The sequence below is a fragment of the Phasianus colchicus genome, chromosome Z (genome assembly GCF_987193195.1).
Source record: "Phasianus colchicus chromosome Z, bPhaCol1.hap1.1, whole genome shotgun sequence".
Lineage (NCBI taxonomy): Eukaryota > Metazoa > Chordata > Aves > Galliformes > Phasianidae > Phasianus > Phasianus colchicus.
The window spans coordinates 16,089,797-16,113,750 of NC_143476.1; the positions used below are offsets into that span (position 1 = coordinate 16,089,797).

The window sequence follows — 23,954 nt, forward strand, 5'->3', positions numbered from 1 at the left end:
GGGGAAATGGACTGTATAACCCATCCAAGATTAAAGATCTCTTCCAACTCAAATAATTCTATGATTCTAAAAATACGTATTTCCCATTTCCTGCATCTATTGACTTTAAAAATGGAGGAGAACTGAGTAAATGGGAAGCATGCAAAACATTTCTTCATAGCAGTTGGTTAATTTTTTCCTTCTCAGAAGATCATTTTTCTTGTTTCTTATTTGTTTACATTTTCAAACATCTAGAGAATTTCTTTATTGATAAACATCTTGTGATTTTCCCCAATTCATATACAGTTAGCACATGATTTGGTCCTTGCCTGGACACTGCTGCCCACAAGCAAAACATATCTTTGAGGGTGTTAAAATACTGAATGAAAATGTTCTTATGCAGCAGGATTCCAAAAAATGTTAGTTTTTAAATTTTTCTAATGTTCTGACATTTGTGAAGTTCCACAAACTCTCAGAACACCTATTTAAATGAAAAAAAAAAAAGTAAAATAAAATAAAAAATAAAAATCTACCAGCAAGTATATATAGAAATAAATATATAGTTGCAAAACCAGAATTTAGCAACAAACACACAAGGCACAGCAAAATAAGTGGTTAATTCCTTTCCGAATTCATACTGCTTTGAAATGCATACTCCTATATTCTCCACCCTAGATTCTGATTCTTCTGATAACCTAGGGTGCAGGTCAACACCTTAAGCATTTCTACATGTCCTGTAAAACATCATAAAGAACTGGGCTGTACTGATTATTATTTCAGTAATAAATTAAGTCAGATGTTATCTGGTCATGCCTCTACAGAAGATCATCTTCTCAGCAGCACAAATCTTTACTCCTACAGTAACACTGTCAGAACTTAACTGCAACTAAAATAACCCTTCCCCTCCCTTTTTTCCAGCATTATTAAAAAAAAAAAAAAAAAAAAAAAGACCAGATCACTCTGGACTCTATTGCTAAATAAAAATGCCCAAAGAACTATCACCTTACAATCGATAACTGTAGTAAAAGATTACGTCGTAAACCAGATGTACTGCAGCAACCAACGTCAACTCCAGTTGCTCTAAATTAATGGTCCCTTCTCTCAATGACCTGGAGTCCAATGACTTGAATTGTAACTGAAAGCCCCAACTACACTTCAATGATTGAAGTACCATATATGGTAAAAAACAGCATTGGAAATAACAAAAACTTGTACAATATTTTGTTAATGTGGATCATGAACTACTGCTTAGGTTCTTAGTTTGGATAAGAAATAGGAGTGCCCTGTCCTTGTGAAATACAACACACGGAGAGCTCTACAACCAGTACTTTAGAGACTAGGATAAAAGACTGTAAGAATGGAAAAACTTAAGAGGGAAAAGCCATGAGTTCAAATGGCAGATACATTAGATTCTTCCAGACTGAGGTAAGCAAGTGGGAAGAGATTCCTGGATTCCTGTATTTTTCTATACAGCTTTTCAACAATCTGCAGTTCAGAGAGGAAACAAACATGACCAGTGAATAAAATCAGAGATAAACAGAAGTGCTGCTGGAGAAGACTCACTATGGATCCACGGAAAGTTACTTTCATTTCAGCAAATGAGAGGGACCTAAAAATAATATTTAAAGCACAAAAGCTTTCCTCAACACCAGAAAAGGCCATTTAAAGCAGGAGTTCAAGGCTGCTGCTCCACAATTTACTTCCCAACAGATTTTTATATTACAGTTCCAAATAGTTTTTTTTTTTGCTTGTTAAAACTACTAAGCATTAAAATATAATGTTGCTGATTGTTTTTCAGCCCCACAGAATTACATCCTATCAATTAAGCAGCTTGCAATGACCAAACCCTATAAGTATGCCTCTAAAAACATGTGGGATTTCAGACATTCATTTTAAGGTATAAAGATGTCTTCAATGGAAATGGCTACCTATCTCTGACATTTCCTTCAAAAGTGATTGATAACATACTACAGCTCTGCATTATGCCTGTGCTGTTCTTCTTATTAAGTAGTTTAAATAATTGATCAAACCAGCCATGGTTGCCGTAACGATTTGCAAAACATAGAAGGAAACTGCACCATCACATAGTCAGTTTCAATTTACCAACTTACCAATAATGGTGAGGAGATACAAATGGGTATGAGATGCCATGATAGCTCAATCTTTTTAAAATGCTAACCATTTTCTGATTAACGTAAATTAACATTCAGCCAATGAACAGTAACCACAACATGCAAGAAGCAGAAAGTGTTTTATGTATTTTAAGGCTTTTTTTTTTCATCTAAATATAATACAATCTCCTGGTTTCCTTACTTGTTACAGTAAATATACCTCCATAATCACAAATCTTATAGCTAAATATTAACTCTGCCACTAAAATTTTCCTCCTGAAATTACAAGTAACCATATACTGAATGAACAGATAAAAAATATACCTCTCTTTTTCTAGCTCTTCTAAATAACCAGTGCTTTCTCTGCTTCCATTCATAAATCCTCTTCTTGGAAATGATCCCATGGGAACAGGACTGCACTCCCCTGAACGGCTTGACACAGACCCTTCCCGGCTCCCATACGAGCGCACAGACACCTTTGGCCTTAATTTCACTCCAGGAAAGCTGGTACTCTCCAGGTTCAGTTCTGAGTAACAGAAAGCAAACATTTTTAGAGATGAAGTTCAGCAGCACATTTGAAACATCTTTCATGTATAAATCCATGTTTCTTCGATGGAAGCATTCTGAACATTTTGCATTGGGAACTACAAAAGAACAACAAATCCAGTCTTGACTGTACATTTAAGAGAATAGTAGTCCCTGAGTAGATGGCAGAACTGCAGTTTTGCCATTTAAAAACAGTGTCCCTGCACAGTTTGCCTACCTTTTTCTCAGAGGAATTAAGAAATGGGTAGAGTTTTGTACGACTGTCATTAAAAAAGTCATATGAATTGCTCTTGTAGCCCACTTCCTAGTCTCTTTCTCAGGGATCCTGCAGATGCTTCATTATCACGTGGATGATGACAAGTCTGTTCACCACAAGGCCCTTAAATGTAGGCTTCCTCTATGATATTTCTGGTTCAGTTATAAGGATAATGAGTATACACAGATTTGAATTTGCTCTGGAAGTATTATATGGGATGATGCACATTCCACCACACACTCAAGGGAAGAGGAGATCAACTTTCAGCATACAGACACAGTTTCAGAAGTGTGACACAGGGAGGACAGGGCATGCAAGAAAGTTCAGAAAATCTGTGAATCAATCCATCCTTAATTTAAACAATTTCTTATGTGTGTTTTTTGTTTTGTTTTGTTTTGTTTTTCCCAAGAGAACTGAGTGAAGTGGAAGGTTTATCCAATTAATTCATATGTAAGAGATACTAGATACACAAAAGGGAAGAGACACCATCTAAAGGGACCTGGACAGGCTTGAGAGGTGGGCCTGTGCCAACCTCATGAAGTTCAGCAAGATCACGTGAAAGATCCTGCATCTGGGTCGGGGCAATCCCAAACACAGATACAGGTTGGGCAGAGAATGATTTGAGAGCAGCCCTCAGGAGAAGAATTTGGGAGAGTCAGCTGATGAAAGATTCAATATGAGCCTGCAGTGCGTGGTTGCAGACCACGAGGCTAACAATATCCTGGGTTGCATCAAGAGAAGCGTGACCAGCAGGTCAAGGGAGGTGATTCTCCCCCTCTACTCTGCTCTCATGAGACCCCACCTTGAGTACTGCACCCTATTGTGTTGGGCCACCAACATAAGAAGGACATTGATCTCTTGGAGCAGGTCCAGAGGAGGTCTACGAAGATGATCAGAGGGTGGAGTGCCTCCCCTATGGGGAAGGACTGAGAGAGCTGGGGCTCTTCAGCCTGGAGAAGGCACTGGGGGAACCATACAAAGGCCTTCCAGTATCTGAAGGGGCCTACAGGAAAGCTGGAGAGGGACTTTTTAGAAGGGGGAAATGGCTTTATAAACTGGAACAAAGTAGATTTAGACTAGGTATTAGGAAGAAATTCTTTACTATGATGGTGGTGAGACACTGGAATAGGTTTTCCAGAGAGGCTGTGGATGCCCCCTCCCTGGAGGTGTTCCAGGCCAGGCTGGGTGGGGCTTTGAGCAACGCGGTCTAGTCTGAGGTGCCCCTGCTGGGCAGGGGGCTTGGAATTAGATGATCTTAAAGGTCCCTTCCAACCCAAACCATTCTACAATTCTGTAAATCCTAGGGTAACAGTAGCAAAAGAAACATGATCTTTTTGAAAACATGTCTTTAAAATGCTCAGCAAAAAATAACATACAGTGAGACTATGCCAAACCGCCAAAGGCAGCACTGGAAGGAAGATGGAACTAAGAAAATACTATCTTGAAGAAGAAAAGAAGAAAGGAAGAAAGAGAGAGAGGAAGGGAGGGAGGGATGAAGGAAGGGAGGGAGGAAGAAAAAAAACTAAGAAACAAGTGAACCTACTTGAAACATAATTCTAGATTTACCTTTAAGTCGTTCCAGTAAATCAATTTGTCCAGACGATGCCATTGCCTCATCCTCAATACTTCCTTGTAGCTGTTTCAGCACCTCCTGCAAGAAATTAAGAGATCCTTAGAGTAATAAAGCACAAAGTGAATACACATAACCAGCACTCAAGTGCAGACCTATGCAACAGCTACTGAGACACTGGTATAAACTTTATTTCACGTGAGCAGCGAATATAACTTTAGTTTCTGTCAAATAAAATCTGCAGTATTTCTCCAAACTATGTCACGATGTAAAGAATAGCCTGTCTGGTAGTGCATCTATCAGCTTATTTAAAGGCCTTTCTCAAAGTGAATATTTATCTCTGATTTACAGATGAAGAAATAGGAACACAGAGAAATTAGTCAAATTTCTTCAGCTGTGTATCTAAAGTTAGCCCTGTAAAAATAAAATTCAGTTACCTAACAAAAAGGTACTACAGTATTTTGAATACCACATTTTTTAAACCTTCGAGATATTAGTAGAAGAACTTAACAGCAGCATAAGCCAGGAGGGATAGTCATCACTGTTCTTATTAATATTATTACTAACACCACCAGTACTACCATCACCAGATCTAAGAGGAAAAGAATTAGGTTTTCCTCATGCTGTTGTTTCATTTGGCTTACTTTTGGGACTCCTTTATGCAGCTGAAACTTTGAAGACAGAAGCATCCTCATATGTTATTGAAAATACATAGGATAGAATTATACAGCTGAAAGAACATATTTCTAATGCACAAAAAGCTTCCAACTAAATGATTACTGCACTAAAGGGGTTCTGTAAGCCCCTGGGCCCCTAATGTTCAGTGGCCTAAATTCAGGTAGAAAATTAAATGCAAGCTAGTGAATGACTGTTCCATATCACAATGATGGATACAGTGATAGCAAAAATAAATTGAAAAGACGTGATAAAGCAAAAAGCCCTTACTGAAATTACTTTTCTTTACCCTCCATTATGACATAGAACATATTTTTAGAAGCAGCAACAGTCAGGAAATAAAAATTCTGAATAAATGGAAGGTACTGCTTACTTTTCACACACAAGATACTATACCTAGGGTTATATTCCTTCTGCTCATGCCTGAAAACTAAAGAATTTTAAATATGTTTAAGTATCTCCACATCACTGTTATGCTCTTTTTAGAATGCAGCACACCTTAACACCAGTATTAACCATTCCTGCAACTTGTAAAGAAGCTACCTTTTAAGGGCATTTTACTCTCTTCAAAATCAACAAAAAGAGCATCTACAACAAGTCAAGACACTCTTTATTTTAAACAGGCATAATGTTGCGCTTTTCTATAATCAAACTGTTGTTCTTCATTTAAAAAGGAGGGAGGGAGAGAAGGAGGAAGGAAGGAAAAGGATTTTTTTGAGTCACATGCTGTAAGTGGTTCTGCGAATATAATCTCCAAATACTAGCCTAAAGAGCAAATGTTACAAGGACACTCAATCTTGAGAATAACCACTGTCTAATTATATACCACTACTGTAGACAGAGGAATACTGAAGCACATATATGCCTGCAACTATGTCTTCTCTGTCTTTTCAAAAGTAATTCTGGAGGTGAACTGAGGATAAATTTCCCTATTTTGACATCTGCCCAGTTTGTGAAGTCAAGGTGCATGCCTGTATCAGTTCTTTTTTTCAGGTCAGTTTGAAGCCAGACTCCCAGCTGCTCCCACTCACTACACTTTGGTTGACAATGCAGAATGGTCTCAGTACGAACTAATTTTCTTTCAGACCAAACAACGCCAGCAGTTATACTCAAGACTGCTCATGGGCATCCACTCCATGGGACCAAGGTGCAACTAGTCCAAAAATAAAATCTCCCGACATGTACACAGTCTGCACATTGAGTCCTCAGTGTAATCTATCTACAGTGCATTGCCAGTTAATACAGGCATATCCTTCAAGATTACATCTGGTGTGATAAAATTATTGCTCTTGAAAATGATCTCCGCTCTGCTTGTCTTTTAGGAGTGTTTAGCTATGAGGCCCAGACATCTCTATACATAACAGTAAAGTCAGACAAACAAGTAATACTGTGTTTTTCAACTACGGGCTTCTACATGAACTGGCATAAGGATGGATAACATCTGCAGACAGCAGACTTAGCTAAGGAGCCTAAAAGGACAGCGTGGAGCGTGGGTATGTGAAATAGTCTTAGGAGTTTTTCAGGCTTCTGAAAGACTTATCAACTAAGATAAAATTAGAAATAACTAACAAGCCCCTTTTCTCTAAGAACTGCACCTTCTGCAGGACAAAAACAAAACAGAACAAAAACCAAACAAAAAAAAAAAACCACAACGAAAACCCCACAACACAAACCCTTTCTCCCACTCCCTTCTTAGAAACCTTTCTCACTTCTGCATGGTTCTGCTATTTCAGAGGTCCTACGTTTACAATGCTTTCCCATGCAGTAAGCATTCTTGCTTCAAGAGCCAGTATGAAGAGTTACATGGAATTCAGATGACCTTGTCCTCTATCTCCAGATATGACTGCATGGTGTAGCCTTGGGTGGCCAAGGCTGCTCCGCCTGCACATCTGGCACTGGCAACAGATAAATTCAGTATGCTGGATCCCTTTACTCAATTTTCCCTGCTGCCATCCTTTTTATTTGAATAAAGAAACGAGTAAGTTGTCTGTAATAACAGATTTGGAGGAAACATGGCAAATCACGATGCAAGTTTTTATTTATTTACTTATTAAAACTGTAGGATTTAACACATTATTTCCTCTGCAGTTCTCCTATTTTTTTTTTTCTAAGATTAATACAGTGTTTTAAAATATTGCTTTTCCATAAAAAATAATCCTGTATTCTTTTCAGTATATTGCCTGCTGAACAGTGCAAAACCTTTTGTATCCATAAGCTTGAAACACTTTAAATAAAGTTAAATTAGTACTCTATTTAGTTAATCATACACAGGTAAGAGTTTATAGTTTAGATTAGAATACATTAGAATAAGCAAGTTCTATACTTAATAATGATGTCTTAATAAAACAGTCACACAAACCTAAGTGTATCTATAAACATGGCTGGAAAAATATTTTTCTGTTCTTTTAAAAAACAGAAAGTTAAATTATTACAACTGTCATTTAAATAAAATCTATCCATACTGGAGAATTACATGAATGCTTCTGGAAATTGAGATGTTCCTCCTTCAAACTTCCCATCATTTAAAAAGGTTTCTGTCTTCACAGTCCAGAGACTGCGAAGAAACAAAATTTTCTGAGGTGGGGGAAGAGGGATGGTGCTGCTCCATTAATATACTCTTGAGTTTACAATTAATTCATAGCTAATTAAATAAAAAAGATCAGATGGGTCAATAGGTAACTCAAAAGGGTACTTTGTACTGTTAAGGTACTTATTAGTAAGCAAATGAAATTGCTTAAGGGCTGCAAATTAACACAAACTACTAATAAAGAAAAGAAACGCAGAGAAGCAATGCTAATAATGCCAGATTTCAAATTCCCACGAGTTAAAATCTAGCAGTGTATTTAATTTTGGAGAACTGTATTAATATTTGTATTTGGAAATATTTTAAAAGATGGTATCTGTACAAAAATGCTCTGGTTATCTACACCTCTCTCTGGCACAAAGAGGAGCATTTACAAAAATTCAGTCAAATCAGATAGCTTTGGTCTCTGTACACAACACTAGCTTCCAACCCTTTTCCATCCCTTTCAGACAGAATAAGCTTTATTACTCATATTCACTTTTCATAAGGTTTTATGTATTCAGAGAATGCCCAAATGACTGCAAATCATGATGAAACTTAAATACAAGGGCTGTTCGAAAGTTAATGCCTCCTATTTTATTATATTGCTCCACAGTATCAGAAAGCAGAAGTTGGTGGTATGGCAGTAGAGGTTGAACCTTCCAGTCAATATTCTTGTTGCTGTGTAACAGGTGGCAGCATAGGGGCAGCCTGACAAAATGGCATCTGACATGGAAGTGCATTTGAAGCAAAGATGCATCACTAAAATCCCTCATGAGGAAGAAATGGCACCCACTGACATTCTTCAATGCTTGGTGAATGTTTATAGAGACCAAACACTGAGAGCATAGCAAGGGGTGGCTGGTGTGTTTCAAGCAGTGGAAACAGAGACAAGAAAGATGAGTCATGTTTTACACAGCAAATCACAGCTGTCATATCATTAAATGAAGAGCTTCTGTTCTTTGTTGGTGAAAATACACAGCTAATGCTGGTGACTACACTGAAAAACATTGTGTTGTAACTGAGAATTTGCTCTATGAAGCAGTGTTACTGTACTCTTTGTACCTGTTGTAGTTCCCATGGAAATAAAAAAAAGGCATTACTTTCAGCATGACCTGCGCGTATGGAAACACTAGAAGCACAAGGCCAGAGACATTAATAAATCAGTATCAGCTGGAAAACTAAGCAAAGAAGATGTTTCGGAATTTATCAGGTCTTTCAAAAGTAAGCATGAGTCTAGGTTACGTTTACCATGGCTGCCACAAAATCACTGACACTTGAGGACAAAAACAGGCTTAACTGCAAAAACATGGGCCATGTTTACAATTTCAGACAGGAACTGAACATCTGTCTCAGCACCATACAGAACAGGGATAGTGCACAGTGAATTACTAAATATTATTATTTTTAATCAAATCATCACTGTTTTTAAATGAGAGTATTTCTGACAGTAATTATACTTATGTTTTTAATATACTATACTGAAAACTTACCATACAATTGGACTTTAAAGTGAAAGTGACTTTTCGTGTTCAACCCAGTATTGCATACAGTTTCAATTAGTGTTATCAAAGGACAGAAAAAAAGACAACATACTGAAAGCAAAACCATCACCCAAATTCAACTGTCATAGCAGTACCGGTGAAATCAAAATACTATTTTCCACAGATTTATAGGTATTCAAGGTCTAACATGACCCTTCATAGCTGAACTTATTGTCTGATTGAGCATTATGAAAAGATCCTTTAGTCCTGAACAGTCTGGTGATTTACACTGTTTCTTAATCAAGCCTGGTGGGAGTCTTTCTAATTGGCTGAAGTCTTAGGCAATTGCTCAGGTTGCTTGACCCTATAACCAAGTCTAAATGATCACAATGATGACAAGTACTGCTGACTGAGGCAAAACAAGCTCGTTTTTTAACCTTTTAGAAAGAATAAAGCATTCGTTGTGTGAAATGATGTTCATTTTCATTTCAAATAATGTCACTTTCTAAAAGAAAATTATTTACATGATGCCACCATGCTTAAGAGCTGTCAGTTGCTGAAACTACACATTGAAGTCTTTCAAGATTTTAGTGCAAGTCTGCTGTCAGATCAACTAAAGTATCTTACTCTGTGTCCAGAAAGAATACTGCCTGAGGTAAGTCAGTAAGTATAAAATATCACCAGCTCAATTTCACTGAAATTTTAGAAAAAACTTTTTTTCAGTTTTCCAACCAATCTGGATTCTGGAAGAATTGCAAATGCTATGCTTAATCAAAAACATAACAACAAACTGAGAATGACAAATCTAACTCAATACAATACCACTGCAGCTTCTTTGCTGCCTGAATAAACCTACATTTTAAAGTTCTGAACTTCATAAGATACTAAGTCTCTCATAACATTTTCAGTTATTTCAGTGCATTTTCGGTTTGCATGAACATTAAAAAGTTATTTGCAAATGTCTAACTGCATTACATGTGCAGTAACTGAAAAAAAATTTACAAAGAATTGTTATATGATTCAGTTTATAAAAACCTATAAAGTTTAAGGGAGTTTCTTTCTCTGATATTAGAATTTATCAAATGATCGACAAATGGTAATCAATATTTTCAAATCTACTGTTACTTTTAGATGTTTCTATATATTTCCCTATTCCTTGCATATCAAATGTACAGTTGGTATACAACATGTGGCATGATTCTGCTGTGATAGTTCCCTTTAAGTGCTTTAAGAGGCTGTTGTCACTCCTGACTCTTCACTCCTATGAAAACCATGGAAGCACAGGATACAAAAAAAAAAAAATTCTGCATGAGAAACATCCAGCCTTAGGATAAGGCAATTACTTCAAGAAGGAACAGAAAAGCTGGTGTTAGGAAAAACATCAACAATAAAAGGAATATTTAAATTTCCTATGCTAAGCATGAACAACATTATCCTTTGAAATACTTGTAAGTTCAGTCGCTTATAGGTTTGAAAGGGAAATACTGAGATAAAATGGAAAACAAAATGATGAAAAGAAAATAAGGTATAAATTAATACAGCATGAAGTACAGAATCTCAGAATTTAGCACCAATTCCACAGATATTCAGGCAAGGAATGTTTCTGCTGAATCCAGGGCTCTACTCTATACTTTTTCAACAAAGCACTTGCAGTTACAATAATATCTCCATAATATGAAATAAAAATCTTTAAAAATTTAGCCTTATAAGAGGCAGTATCAACATCAACGTAAGATTATAGGAGGCAGAAAATAGTACTTTGTTGATGTGCACTTAGGAATTAATCAGAAAAGTCTTTCTATGTGAGACTATTCACGGCTCACTACATTTTTATCATAGATAAATGTACTATTACCATCTACACTATAAGACCGTTCCAACAGGTACATAAAAGTATGCTTTAGTATTTTTATTTAATACAAATAATAAAAAAATTTACTATAAAGCAACATTTATTAGATTTACATTTTTAATAATGCAGACTTGAGGCAAGAAGTGGAAAGCTAGTATCACTAGTCAAAGAACAAAACAAGTGTCATCACTTTCTATTCATTTTTATGATGCGTGTTGTGCAGAATGGGGTAAATATGAACCTTAAAAAAAGAAGGATTTTACTAACAGTAAAAGTATATACATACCTCTAAGTATTTGCAAATACCCACAGGGTCAATCATCTGGGAGAGAACATGACTATTAAACAGTCAGATCCCATGCTACTATTCTATTTCCCAATTTCTCCCTTATTAAATATGTATAAAGTGAAATGTACGCATATGCACAACTGCACTTCTACAGAGATTGCTAACTTGCAGTGAATTTCAAAATTCCATATTATTTGATAATAAAAAACATAATTCAGTTACACTGAATGCAAAATACTCATTATTGTTGAATTAAAATACTTTTGACAAACATAATAGGGTTTTGAGCTCTGTTCAGGATGCCACAGTGCCAAGTGAGAGCTGTATCTCTGAATTTGCATTAAATTACATCTCAGTATCTTCAACTCACTGCCTACTGTGTCTGACTGTGATGTTTTCAATGATGCATGCTACCAACTTGGACCACAGCTTATCAAGGAGATACAGTCTGTCAGCTAGAAAATTCAGCTGACAGAGGAGGACATAAATGTACTTTGTTTTTAATACCGTAGGTTAAAAGTCTATTTTTAAATACAACATTTTTCATGAAAATATGTTTTTTTTCTGCAGAATGCTTTTCTGTCAAAAAAGGAACCTTCAAGAGAAATTTCTGACTCTAAATATCCCTTTTTACATGAAAATCTGTGTTTAAAGAATTCATTTGCAGAGGTGAGTTCAAAAACACTTAATTTGATAGAACAGTGTATTTTCATCCTTAGTTTCAGCATGAAGCATGCTAACTTCAGTAGTCTTTTTTTTTTTTTTGAGTATGTAAAATTGTATCAAACTGTGTGGCATTGTATCAAAATGAGTGGCATTGCCTACCTTAAACACACTACTTCCTTTGCTTTTAAGGGCACAAGCTCAAGTAAGTCTTACATCTTTTTTTGTATGATATTTTTTCATTATAAAAAGTAAAAGCAAACTATTTTATGAATTACTACGCTTTTATAGTTTGTTTCACTATCAAAACTTATGTTACAGGCAAAGAGCAAACTGAAGGGTCAGATTCTTTGCATCATTCCCACCTCTGAAAAATAATACAACCAGGAATTAACAGAAATTCCTTCAGTCTATGCTTTTGAATCATTAATTGCCTCCTAACATGTCCTTTTCAAAATCAAGAAATTTACAACACAAGCTGCTCTCGTTCACTACTTGAGCCATTCTGCAAAACTTTCAGGTTCTTCTATATTTTTCTTCATTTTCTACAGTAATTTGTTTCTGCTGAGCCCCCCAAAAAAATAAATTCAGTGAATTATCAAAGAAATTCAAACAAAGCCTTCTGTGTGCTAAATGGAATGTGTATCAAACTAAATTTTAAAAAATGGAAGTCAGGAGAAGAATCGTTCTTTTAAGTCAAGAGAGGACACAGTACCACACAAACAACTCATAAGAGCCAAAATTACCACGTACAAAAAGCTTTAACTTTGGCCACATCAGCCAAAATACTGAAGAAATTCAGTAGCAAAATGAAGTTGATTTATTAAGAGTTGGCTGGAAGATACATGGAAACAATGCCAAGATGAAGACAGATTCAATGTAGGCACCACTTTCTGAGGAACACTATTTGCATAGCAATGAATAAATGAAGAGCATGCTAGAAGATTCTCATTATCTGGTGACACACAGGCTAATTAAGGAGGGAAAATTTATGTTTAACTGCCGTTAGTAGCAAGTGAAAAACAAGGTTTTTTTGTTGTTGTTGTTCTCATCTGTATCTGAGGTAAAAAAAGGATCCTTCTCCAAAAAGCTCTAAGACATAAATACAGGCAGAATTACGACAACAGAAAAAAATCAAAATGCTCAATTAAAAAAAAAATAGAATCAAAAGATATAAGAAATAGCGATATTTCAAGAGTCTCACAGAATTACCAAAGTATGATCACAACTTGTAACTGCTTTGTAAATTTTAACAAAGCTATTGGACCATATTGGGGAAAATAAAGAAAACAAAATCTCCACACCACCAGTTTCTATTATGACAAATTTATCCCACTGTCACTTCATACAGAACTTAGAAAGTTAAATTACCATACATTATTGTCCCAACTAACGTAATGTTAAAAGTGCAAATTTTCACACACACACATACACACAAAGCAGCAAACATAAATCTTTTCCATGAAATAACACGCTAGGGACTGTGCTACTACCCAGATGTTCAGAGCTTTGCAGTGACCTGCTTAGACCTTCTAATAACACTTTCCACTGTGTTCCCAAATTGGACTGAAAATGTTTTAAACAAATACCTGAAGCTAAGCTATAAAACAAGACAATCAAGCAAGCCTTATAATCAAAAATACTAACCACTTAAATGAAAAAAAAAAAAAGAAAAAAAAAAGAAAAAGTGACTTGAAAAGACACAGTTATTCTTGAGTCTCAGTACAACTCTCCCACTTCCTATGATACCATACATCTTGCAGGGCAGATGTGAATGGGAGCACACACTGTATATCGCTATCTGCTCTGAGAAAAGACTTTCCATCACCAACCTGGCAAACCTGTTCGTCACCTACTCTCCATGACAGTCCCTTAGGCTCTCTTCTTGAGCTGTGACTCCCAGGTTGCTGTCACATCCTTCCTTTTACCCCCTCCAACCCTCCATCCCATCCAGAGCCATTGAAGGCCCCCCTTCTTCATAATGTTCAGGAATTCTAGAAGGGAGAGGAATTTCCTCCTCCTTCTGAGGCTCTGTTCCAACCAGTCTTAAGAGAGCAGGACACTGTTAGGGAAAAAACAAACACACAAACCAGAAGAAAAAATGCAAACACTGTCCTTTCACGCCAAGTCAGACCAAATGCCAATCCATGCCATCATCCTATCTCAGTAGAAACTCAGAAATATGTTAAAAATAATAATAAAATTGTTTAACTTGTATATCATTCTTTCCAGCTTCTAGCTGTTTATATCTTGAAAACTCATCTCTGGTGGTACTAACTCCCAGATAATTCTTTCAGCATTCAAATGAGCTGAATTTTATCTCTCATATATTTCTTCACTCATTGCTATTTCTTAAGTTCTTCTTTTCATTTTTAATCATACTGAATAACTTTTACGTCTCCCCCCGCACAAATAAATTACAAATTAAGATGAACAAAACAAGTCACAGCAGACATCTCACTAGGTCACTACTGGCTACCTTCAAAATAAATAAATAAATAAATAAATGACCATCTATTCTACTAATTATTATTCCTTTTCCCATCTTTAACACAGTTACTAATCAAAGACCTTTTCAAATTAGTTTAGGTTCTTCTCTGATAAAGGGACATTACTAAACTCATTTTGGAAATCCAAGCAAACTCATTAGGGCTGTCAATTCAATGAACCTTCATAGAATTTAGGTCTGTAAGTCACATTTTAACAAAGCAATATTAACCCTTTGCCCAAAAGTAGTCTACTCTTTACTCTGTTTTCTAACAACATGGTCATTAAAAACATCAGTCTTGCAGGTCTGTACATCAGCACTTTTTCTGAGGATGCCTTCTTAAAAAGTGAGATCATATCTGCCATGGTGCCTGATGGCTATTTTATACATTAATATAAATCTTGATCATTGACAAGCACAAGTGCTTGTTACAACAAAAACTAAATAAGTAAGGGATCTTGAGGGAAGGTTATATACACAAAAATTTGATAAGAACATCACAGCAAAAATAAGAAAAAGGTAACTATTTTCATTCTCAATTCTACAGCTTGAAAGTGCATTATTATACTTATCTTTAATGGGTAAAAAAGAAAGGAAGACAGAAGCATGTGAACATGCTGGGGGAGGATCCCAGGGGCTATTCCAACTCTTAAGCAATAAAGTTGGCATAGTGCTGATAATACAGGAAAGCAAATCTGACAGAGAAGATATACTTGATGAATTGCTGCAAGAACCTACCATAAAGGAGCTTTATGAATAAGCAAGAAATGACTAGCTGACAAATTGATGAAGACTGATGACAGATGGAAAATCATTTGGATGACTACGGTTTTAAGCACCTTGATCTCATCAATGCTCTGAGAAATTATTTCTCCTATTATTTAGGTTGTAATCCACCCTTTCCTGAAGCCAAAGGGGTTATACCTCTATCTTTCCAAATACTGAAGGAAAGAGGATGGAACAGGAACAACCTTACACTTGACAGTTCTGAAATTTCATACTCAAATTACTTCAGAACATTTGGGCAAGTATCCACTTTTTTTTTCCATTTCATTACTTCTGTTTTATAACTTTGTGCTGAAGTTACTAACAGTTTTGACACAGGATCCCTGAGAAGTTCTTTGTGTAACAGCTAACTATCACTAAGCTTCATACGTACAATTACTGCACAGACATTACTACATCATTTTTACTTTGTTCAGCAACTACAATCTCACTATGTTATCTGTAGGTAGCTCCAAAAGTAAGGCCTCCTGTTTATTTCCATAGAAACTACAACAGATACACCTCTACTGACCTGCCACCGACATCCACCTTTGACATCGTAGGCCAACAGTAATGACACAGGAGATATTACTTGCAGAGCAGTCTTCATATGACCTCACCTCTCTGTGAATGTATCATGTCACTTGCAAATCAGATTTACATTGATAGCTCTGGAAACAATACTAATATTCAAATTTGTAACAGTATCCACAATGAAATGCCTAACATACTAAAATATAAGATTAAATACAAACATCTCACAGTTATACCAACTTGCTTACTACCTGCAGTCTATTCACTAGTAAGAATTCCCAGTGAAATCTCTTTTCTCATGCATTTTTCTCTTCCATGTACTGACTACTTTGCTTCTGTATCTCCACATCATTCTTCAACATATTTTTTATTCCTGCATGACTTGCTGAAATATTCTACTGTTTGTTCTAATGAACTATTCTAAACCTTTTCTCCAAAAGTGCAAGAAAAAAGAGAAAAGGCTAGATGAAGCTACAAAAACTCTCCTCTTTGGAAAATGATGGGAAAACCCTGCTTATTTGGAACAGTAAGTATTTACAGCAAAACATATAATCTCAGGTATCTTAGAGGAAAAACTGTTAACTGAAGATGGAATTACAGACATAGGTATCTTGTATGTATGCGTCTATCATATACCTGAAGAAGCTTATATACAAATAGATGCACAATGTATACATATATAGTCCCACAAATCCAGCATCACACAAAGAAGATGAAAGACAAACAACATGCCACTCGTTCCTACAAACACACAAACACACATACACATACATGTAAAAATTTCACATGACAAAATTTGCTTGCTGTGTTTTTCAGGGAGTTCTGTCAGGCTTCAAATACAACAGGCTTTAATTTCTAATTTCCAATCACATAGTTTATCATGATAGACTGAAATAGATTCCTTTGCCACATATAAAAATCTCTCTTTGTATCTTCTGTGCTTTACAATGAGGAACATTAACGCTGATGATGAGAGACAACTGTGTAGAAAAAAGCAGATTTTTTAGGTTAAGTAACAAAAAATGATGGCTAAGCAAAAGACTGTCTGACCATTAAATGAGGAACAAGTTAAAAGAAAATGCAATCACCTGCTTACCTAATCAAACAAACATTGCATAAAAGCAGTCATGCATTCTTAAAGGCTCTCTCCAAGCACTCATTTTAAAGCAAACGCTAAAATGCGTGGAAGAGGACTACAGGGAGACAGTAATATCTGCAATCTTATGTCTCTGCAAGCGTAAACTTTTTAAAAAAGAACATGATTCAGTAACTGGCATACTGGAGTGTAAAAGATCAGCTTTTGTTGCTGTTTATAATCTTAAGACATTAGAGACGGTAAAGACAGATCCCAAAATCCTGATCACCTGAGCTGTTAACAAAGAATTCATGTCCAAAAAGTGTAACAGCATGCTGAAACACTGCAAGAAAGTTTGCTACTGCAACACTCTGAAAGTAAATCATCCTTTTTTAGAAACAAACTTACACTAATAAGCTTCAAGTTGGAAGCACTACACTTTTAAGATTCCCTCTTTTTCAACAAACAATCAAGCTATTGCAACATCTTTTAAGTTGCCACTTTGGTAGTCTCCTGCTTCTGCTAAGGATCTATGTCTATTCCTTTAAATAGTCATAACAAGATACAATAGCAAGTTTAACTTCCAGAGAAAATAAAATGAAAATTAATAATATTTTATTATAAAATCACACTCTATTCTGTTAAGAAATAAGTTTTTCACTATTTGTACAAATCCAGCATGACATAAAGATGAAAGACATACCATGCCATCCAGTCCAGCATGCCTTTTACTATTAATCCAGCAAATACATGTATTACTTTATCAAACAAAGTATTCACAAGACTTTACAATAAACCTGGAATATTATATTTTATTGGCTTAAATTTTTTTTCACAGCCACATCTAATTACCTCAGCAATGTACAAACGTATTCAAAACCAAAATGCTCTTTTCTTTTTCTGTTTAGTCAAAGTCTATTCCAATAAAACAAAGCACTGCAGTACTTAGTTCCCTGTCATCTAATTTGCGGAAAACTAACTCCACACAAATACTATCCATGTCAGAAATAAACCATTATTTGATCTCACCTTGGGCATCACAGCTGTCTAGTACTTTATCTTTTAAATGTGAATTATGTAAACAAGCAAAAACAACAAGAAAAAAATCCACAGAAAATCATTTTAACTAGAATCCTTAGTCATAAAATATAAATCTGTAAGCAAATGCCAAACCATGAACAAGCAGCTCACGATTTTCTGAGAATGAAAGTTTAACCACTGCTTTGTTTCTTTACGGTGTATACTCAGTTAGTTAGAACACTTCCCAAAAAATAAAAAAATCCATACTAGTTTGAATTATATTCTACTTATTTTGTGCTGACACCCATGGACACAATATAAAGGATATTCAATGAGCTAGCAAACTGTATGTGGAATATAATTTTAATTGTATTATGTAAAGACGAAAGGAAGATTATGCCCACACAGCTGTGCAAATGCTGAAGTTAGTCTTCTTAAGGCAACGCACAAAACTTGTTTTACTGTAAAATCCAAGCAGAGAGAGAGAATGTGGTAATCAAATGAGACGTAAGCTTTGCTTTTGCTTGTTTTTGAATACCTGAAGTTAAACTGAATGTAACGACTTACACACAGATTTTATATAAAATCTGGAACAAAAGGAACAATATTGACATGGATTAGGTATTACATGAAAAGTATACACTGACAACTGCAAAATACTTGTTCTTCATATACATCAGAAGAACAGTCTTCACTGTATGTCTTTAAAAATGGAGGTCTTTTTCTGACAGAAGGCTTTACATGTATGGGCAAGAAGAATTTGTGCAACGGAGTGCCTTTTTTGAAATCAACTCGCTAGTCCACTTGTTCCTAAATCTGTCTGTAGTCTTTGTTATTTATATGTGGTTATGCTTACTAACTGCATTCGCACACTCAAACTGTTCTACATTTACAGGCCAACAGCTACTTAATAGGCCACCAAACAGAGTATTTGTTTATTTAGAGCGAGTATTTTACCATACAGAACTGCTGTAGTTCTCATCTGACAGTAAGCCTACAGTAACAACTGAATTTCCCAAGCCAGTCATAATACTCTGAGGGATTTCTTTTGTTTGAACAGTTAATCTCTAAGACAACACAAATTAAAAAACAAAGCATATACTGTTTTGTTAGTAACTTCGGCATTCTTGATAACATCCTCACCTTTACTTACCCCTCACATCCTTTTCTGGTAAACAAAAAGACTATTTTCCCCTTTAATTATGAAAATTAGCTTTAAAAATGAAGCATTCAAACATTGTTCCTATATAGGTCAGTAGTAGTTTACAATAAATGCATCTGCAAGATGAGCTCATGTTAAGCTTTTAATTCCAGTATGATTATCTACATTTCTAGAAAAGGAGAGATTATAAAAATGAGGCACACTTGCACAGTATTTAACACTACTACTTACAGAATCAACTCCTTTAAAGTTATTCAATATGAGAAATGCCCTTCTCAATTATTGCCTTACACAACTGATTAAAGAATATAAAGCAGAATAGTTGATATAAGCAAAGCTACTAAGTGTCCAAATAGTCACTATGAGATAATCCTACCAAATCAAAATGAAATGGTGTAAGAATAACAACATTGCTGTACATAACATTACAGAAGCATACCTAGTTTACCTTATTACCACTTCCCTTCTTCCTCTAATATCCGGAACTGCACTTGGCAGGAGAGGCTGCTATGGGTCTTAGCACCTACGTGTTATCCCAAAGGATTTGTGTTTCAAGCTATTTGGACTTTCAACTATTTATATGGTAGCCAAGGGATTTTTAATCCACACTTCTCTGTTACTTCTACTTACTTTTCTTTTAATTATTCCTAATCACAACACTGGAACCATACAAACCATGGAGCAAGCAGTTTCTTTTAGCAGAACAAAGCAAACAAGCCCTTTTTCAGAAAACTAAAATCATCTCCTGACTGAACAGAATCCTGCAATTACTCTCAAACTTTTTCACCTACAGGCACCAGTAGGTGCCCACAATGATTCCCAGAACATTCTTCAAATTCAACAAAAGTTAAGGCAAGGTTTCTAGTCTTTCCAAATACCATTAAATTAAATAAGAAATTGCCTCATGTCCAAGAGCAAGCATCCACGACAAACAGAAATGACCAGCATTTTCTAATGGAGATTGTTTAGACTGATCTGATTCTTTTTTTCCGTGTTCTATTTCAATTTAAAGAAACAACCTAAGTTTAATACTTGAGTTGAAGGGAGTTTAGGATAAATTCCTTATACTCAGGATGGCATTCAAGGTGAAAGAGAAAAAAAGGAGAGGTATCTACTTGGAATACATGTATAAACACATTTCTGTAGAGCGCAGTTTAACCACGTTCAGTTTGCTGGTCTGCTGCATTTGTAGTAAAGGCATAAAGCCATTCCACATCCCAAAATAATGCCCTAGAAACCAGCTGATCCAGATAGTCTCTTTCTCTGGGTCTCTGAGAATTTAATTATTGAAGCAAAAGAAAAAAATATATATGTTTTTCCCTTTTTCAAACTCTTACTTCACTCCCTTATTTCATACTGCAATGACAGGCAGACAAAGAAACTGACTGATTTGCTATAATATTACCTCAACATTGGCAGTATAACAGATATAACTTTCAGATACACAATTAAGCACACAAAAAACTGTTTTTCTCAGGGAAAGCATGTTCACATAAATATTGCTCAATATTCACAAAAAACCTACACTATATAATATAGTATGAGAGCTGCTCTATAAGTAATGCCGAGTGTTTTATTAAACTATTGGTGGCAGGGCAGTAGAGGTTGAGCCTTCCCAAAAATTATTCAGTTACACTTTGCTGTCATGTGACAGATGGCAGCAGAGAGGCAGTTTGACGCAATGCTGTCTGATAAGACAGTGCAGATGAAGCAAAGGTGTGTCACTGAATTCCTCCTTCCAGAAAAAAATGGCACCCACTGACATTATCAATGCTTGCTGAACATTTATGGAGACCAGTGGATGATGCATTCAGCAGTGGTGACAGCAGCAGTGGGTCACCTCTGTTATGAGTGCGGCATGCAGGCTCTTGTTCATTGCTGGGAAAGATACATAGCTCATGGTAGTGACTGTTTTGAAAAGTAGAGATTTGTATCTGGGAATTTGCTCCATCAAAAAAAGTGTTACTGTGCTCTGTGTATTTGTTGTAGTTTTCATAAATAAATAGGAGGGCATTACTTTCAGAGTAACCAACACATACGAAGATATTCATAGAATCACAGAACAGCTGGGCTGAAAAGGACCTCAAAAGTCATCCAGTTTCAAGCCCCTCTGCCAAGGCAGAGTCACCAACCATCAGACCAAGCTGCCCAGAGCCATACCCAGCCTGGCCTTGAATGCCTCCAGAGATGGGGCGTCCACCTCCATGGGCAACCTGTTCCAGTGTGTTACCGCCCTCTAACTGAAAAAATTCCTCCTAATATCTAATCTAAATCTCTCCTTAGTTTAAAACCAATCCCCCTTTTCCTACCACTATCAATCCACATGATCAGTCATAACCCCTCCTGTTTATATGCTCCCTTCAAGTACTGCAAAGCCACAAGATGGTCTCCTTGGAGCCTTCTCTTCTCCAAGCTAAACAAGCTCAGTTCCTTCAACCTTTCCTCATAGGAGAGGTGCTCCAGCCGTCTGATCATCTTAGTGGCCCCCTTTTCATTCGAAAAGCTCTGTGTCTTTCTAGCGCTGGGGACCCCAGCACTCCAGATGCAGTACTCCAGATGGGGCCTCACAAGAGCCGAGTAGAAGCAGACAATCACCTCCCTCTTCCTGCCAGCCACTCTTTTAACAGCCCAGAACACAGTTGGCCTTCTGGGCTGCAAGCGCACACTGCTGGCTTATGTTCAGCTTCTCATCCACCAGGACCCCCAAGTCCCTCTTTGCTGGGCTGCTCTCAAGGAGATCTTCCCCCTCCCCATATAAATAGCTGGGATTATATTCCGATGATACTAGCTTATGTATCAGTTCTGCTGACTGCTAGCAAAAAGAAGTAGGATTTGTCAGCTCAGGAAGAGTAGCTAGAATGCTTGTGAAATTCTGCCTTGTTAAGTGCCATTATCACACAGATGCATTTATTTACATATCTTCCAAAAGATTAAAATCCATATTAATTCCATCTCAGTCCAAGTGTTACCTCTTGGATAGGTGGCTTTGAAAGTCTACACGCAGTCCTTAAATATTAGATGGGCAGATCAGGGTGAAATTATCAAGTCTGAATTTATGCCTTGGGAGAGGCTGGAGACTTGTGGTCTTACTTTAAAATGAAATTTTTTTTGGAGCGTAAGTGCTGTAATTGTAAGAAAACAAAAAAACATTATACTTACCTTAAAATAATGAAAATCTCCAGTTTCTCCCATGACTTCATGCTGGAAAGTAGAGCAGTGCTAAAATGGTGGTGCTTATCATGACAAACCAGAAATAACGCTATGAAAACTAGCAGGTATTTCTAAGAACAGTTTTGAAATATCTTCATTTCCAGATTAAAAAAAAAACAATACACTTTACCAATTAAATCTGATTAATACAGTTTTCTTTTACACAGCCTGTAAAAGAATTTTTGTAGGACTGCAGAAGCATAGAGAACTTGTACGATGACCAGTTCATTGAAAGACAATCAATTACAAAAGACAGCAACAAATGATGAATACAGAACTTGCAATACCTTCATGTTAGATGCCTCAGTTTCTAGTTTGGTTAGGTGATTTGAGTTGTCCTCTAGCTCTTGCCGAAGGTTAGAGTTCTCCATCTTTAATGCCTCAACTTGCTTTAACAACTGATCATAAGAAGCTGCGGCCATCCTGGGCTACCCTCAGACCTAAAAAATAAGAGAAAATACCAAATGTAAACTTTTTTGGAAACAACAACAAAAAACCCCATACCTAACCATAAAATTATCTCATTCCCATTTGCCACCCGAGTTTCTAAACATTTAACTTAAATCCATAAAATCAAACTACTACTGTCAGTTCAAAGGCTTTTTCCAGTGGCCTTCACTTTGATACATAAGCCTATTGAAAGAAGTTCACCAATGACTGTATATGGTACTAGGGAAAAGCAAACTACATGAAGGAAAATCACAGCACCATACACCACCATCCCTACTATCAGCACTTCAATTCTAACTATGAGATAATAAACCATATTTAGACATCTATGCATAGTTATCATGCACAGTGAAACATAAGATGCTACAAGATGCTGACTGCCTACAGATTTTATGAAATGAAAATCGCAGATGCCCGAAATTCCTCAGAATAGCACATATTAATGTAGATTTAAATAATAAAGAATTTAAACAGAAAAAAAAAAAGAATAAATGTATCAGTAATCAAATCTTTTATTAAAAAAAAAAACACCCGAACAACAAAAACACAACTCCAAGGCAAAAAGATTAAAGCACATATTCATGCAATTCTAACACAAGATGTACGGTGCAGTCGTATTGCACCGTAGAAGAAACAGATGAAAGATAATTCTTAAGATACACTATTATAAATACAAAGAACGAGTGCTATATATAGGTCATAAAACAGAAAAAAAATCCTGATTTTATAGTGACTGCAATAATACATTTTATACACATTTTCAGTAATGCTTTTCAAATTAAAAAAAAAAGAACAAAACTTAGTCTAACAAACAACTAGAACATAGCTAACCACTTCTGAAGCTCTTTACAGTAAAATTTTTTTATTTCTTTTTCATCAGTCATTCCAACGGAATAAAGGAAGTCCATCACTTCATATAAGTACAAGTTACCCTTCCAATAACACAGTAAAAATTTCTTAAGTACAGGAACTGCAACTCAAAAGAGAAAAATACAAGAACTTCACTAAGGAACTTTCTTTTCTGTAACACTCTGGGAAGATGAAACAAATGAAAGCTTCTACTTAGCAGTTTTCCTACACCTCTGGAACATCATACAAATACAGCTAGCAAGCCATCTTGAAAACTGCACTAACAGGAGAGCATTTTCTGTGTTACTCACATTAAACCTTTGACCTTGCTGCTTGTGTAACTCCTTATGTAATCAAATTTGCTCTTCCGGATGAATCTTAATTGAATTGTCAAGTCAATGAAAAGGTAAGTA

The 23,954-nt window shown here is 36.0% G+C and overlaps 1 protein-coding gene across 9 annotated transcripts in view; it reads right to left on the minus strand.

Annotated features, from left to right (window-relative positions):
• Positions 1–23,954, minus strand: part of APC (APC regulator of Wnt signaling pathway) — a 93,822-nt gene that overhangs the window by 39,416 nt on the left and 30,452 nt on the right. For 6 of the 9 annotated variants that reach the window (XM_031609905.2, XM_090132464.1, XM_031609906.2 and 3 more), the window contains exons 2-4: positions 22,530–22,682; positions 4,459–4,543; positions 2,415–2,616 (exon numbers count right to left, since the gene is read on the minus strand). In XM_031609905.2, coding sequence (XP_031465765.2) covers positions 2,415–2,616; positions 4,459–4,543; positions 22,530–22,664 — 422 coding nt within the window. In that variant the 5' untranslated portion in view covers positions 22,665–22,682. Of the gene's footprint in view, positions 1–2,414; positions 2,617–4,458; positions 4,544–13,820; positions 14,239–22,191; positions 22,216–22,529; positions 22,683–23,954 lie in introns of those variants that run through there. The other 3 variants (XM_090132465.1, XM_031609908.2, XM_031609909.2) reach the window with 3 other exon arrangements.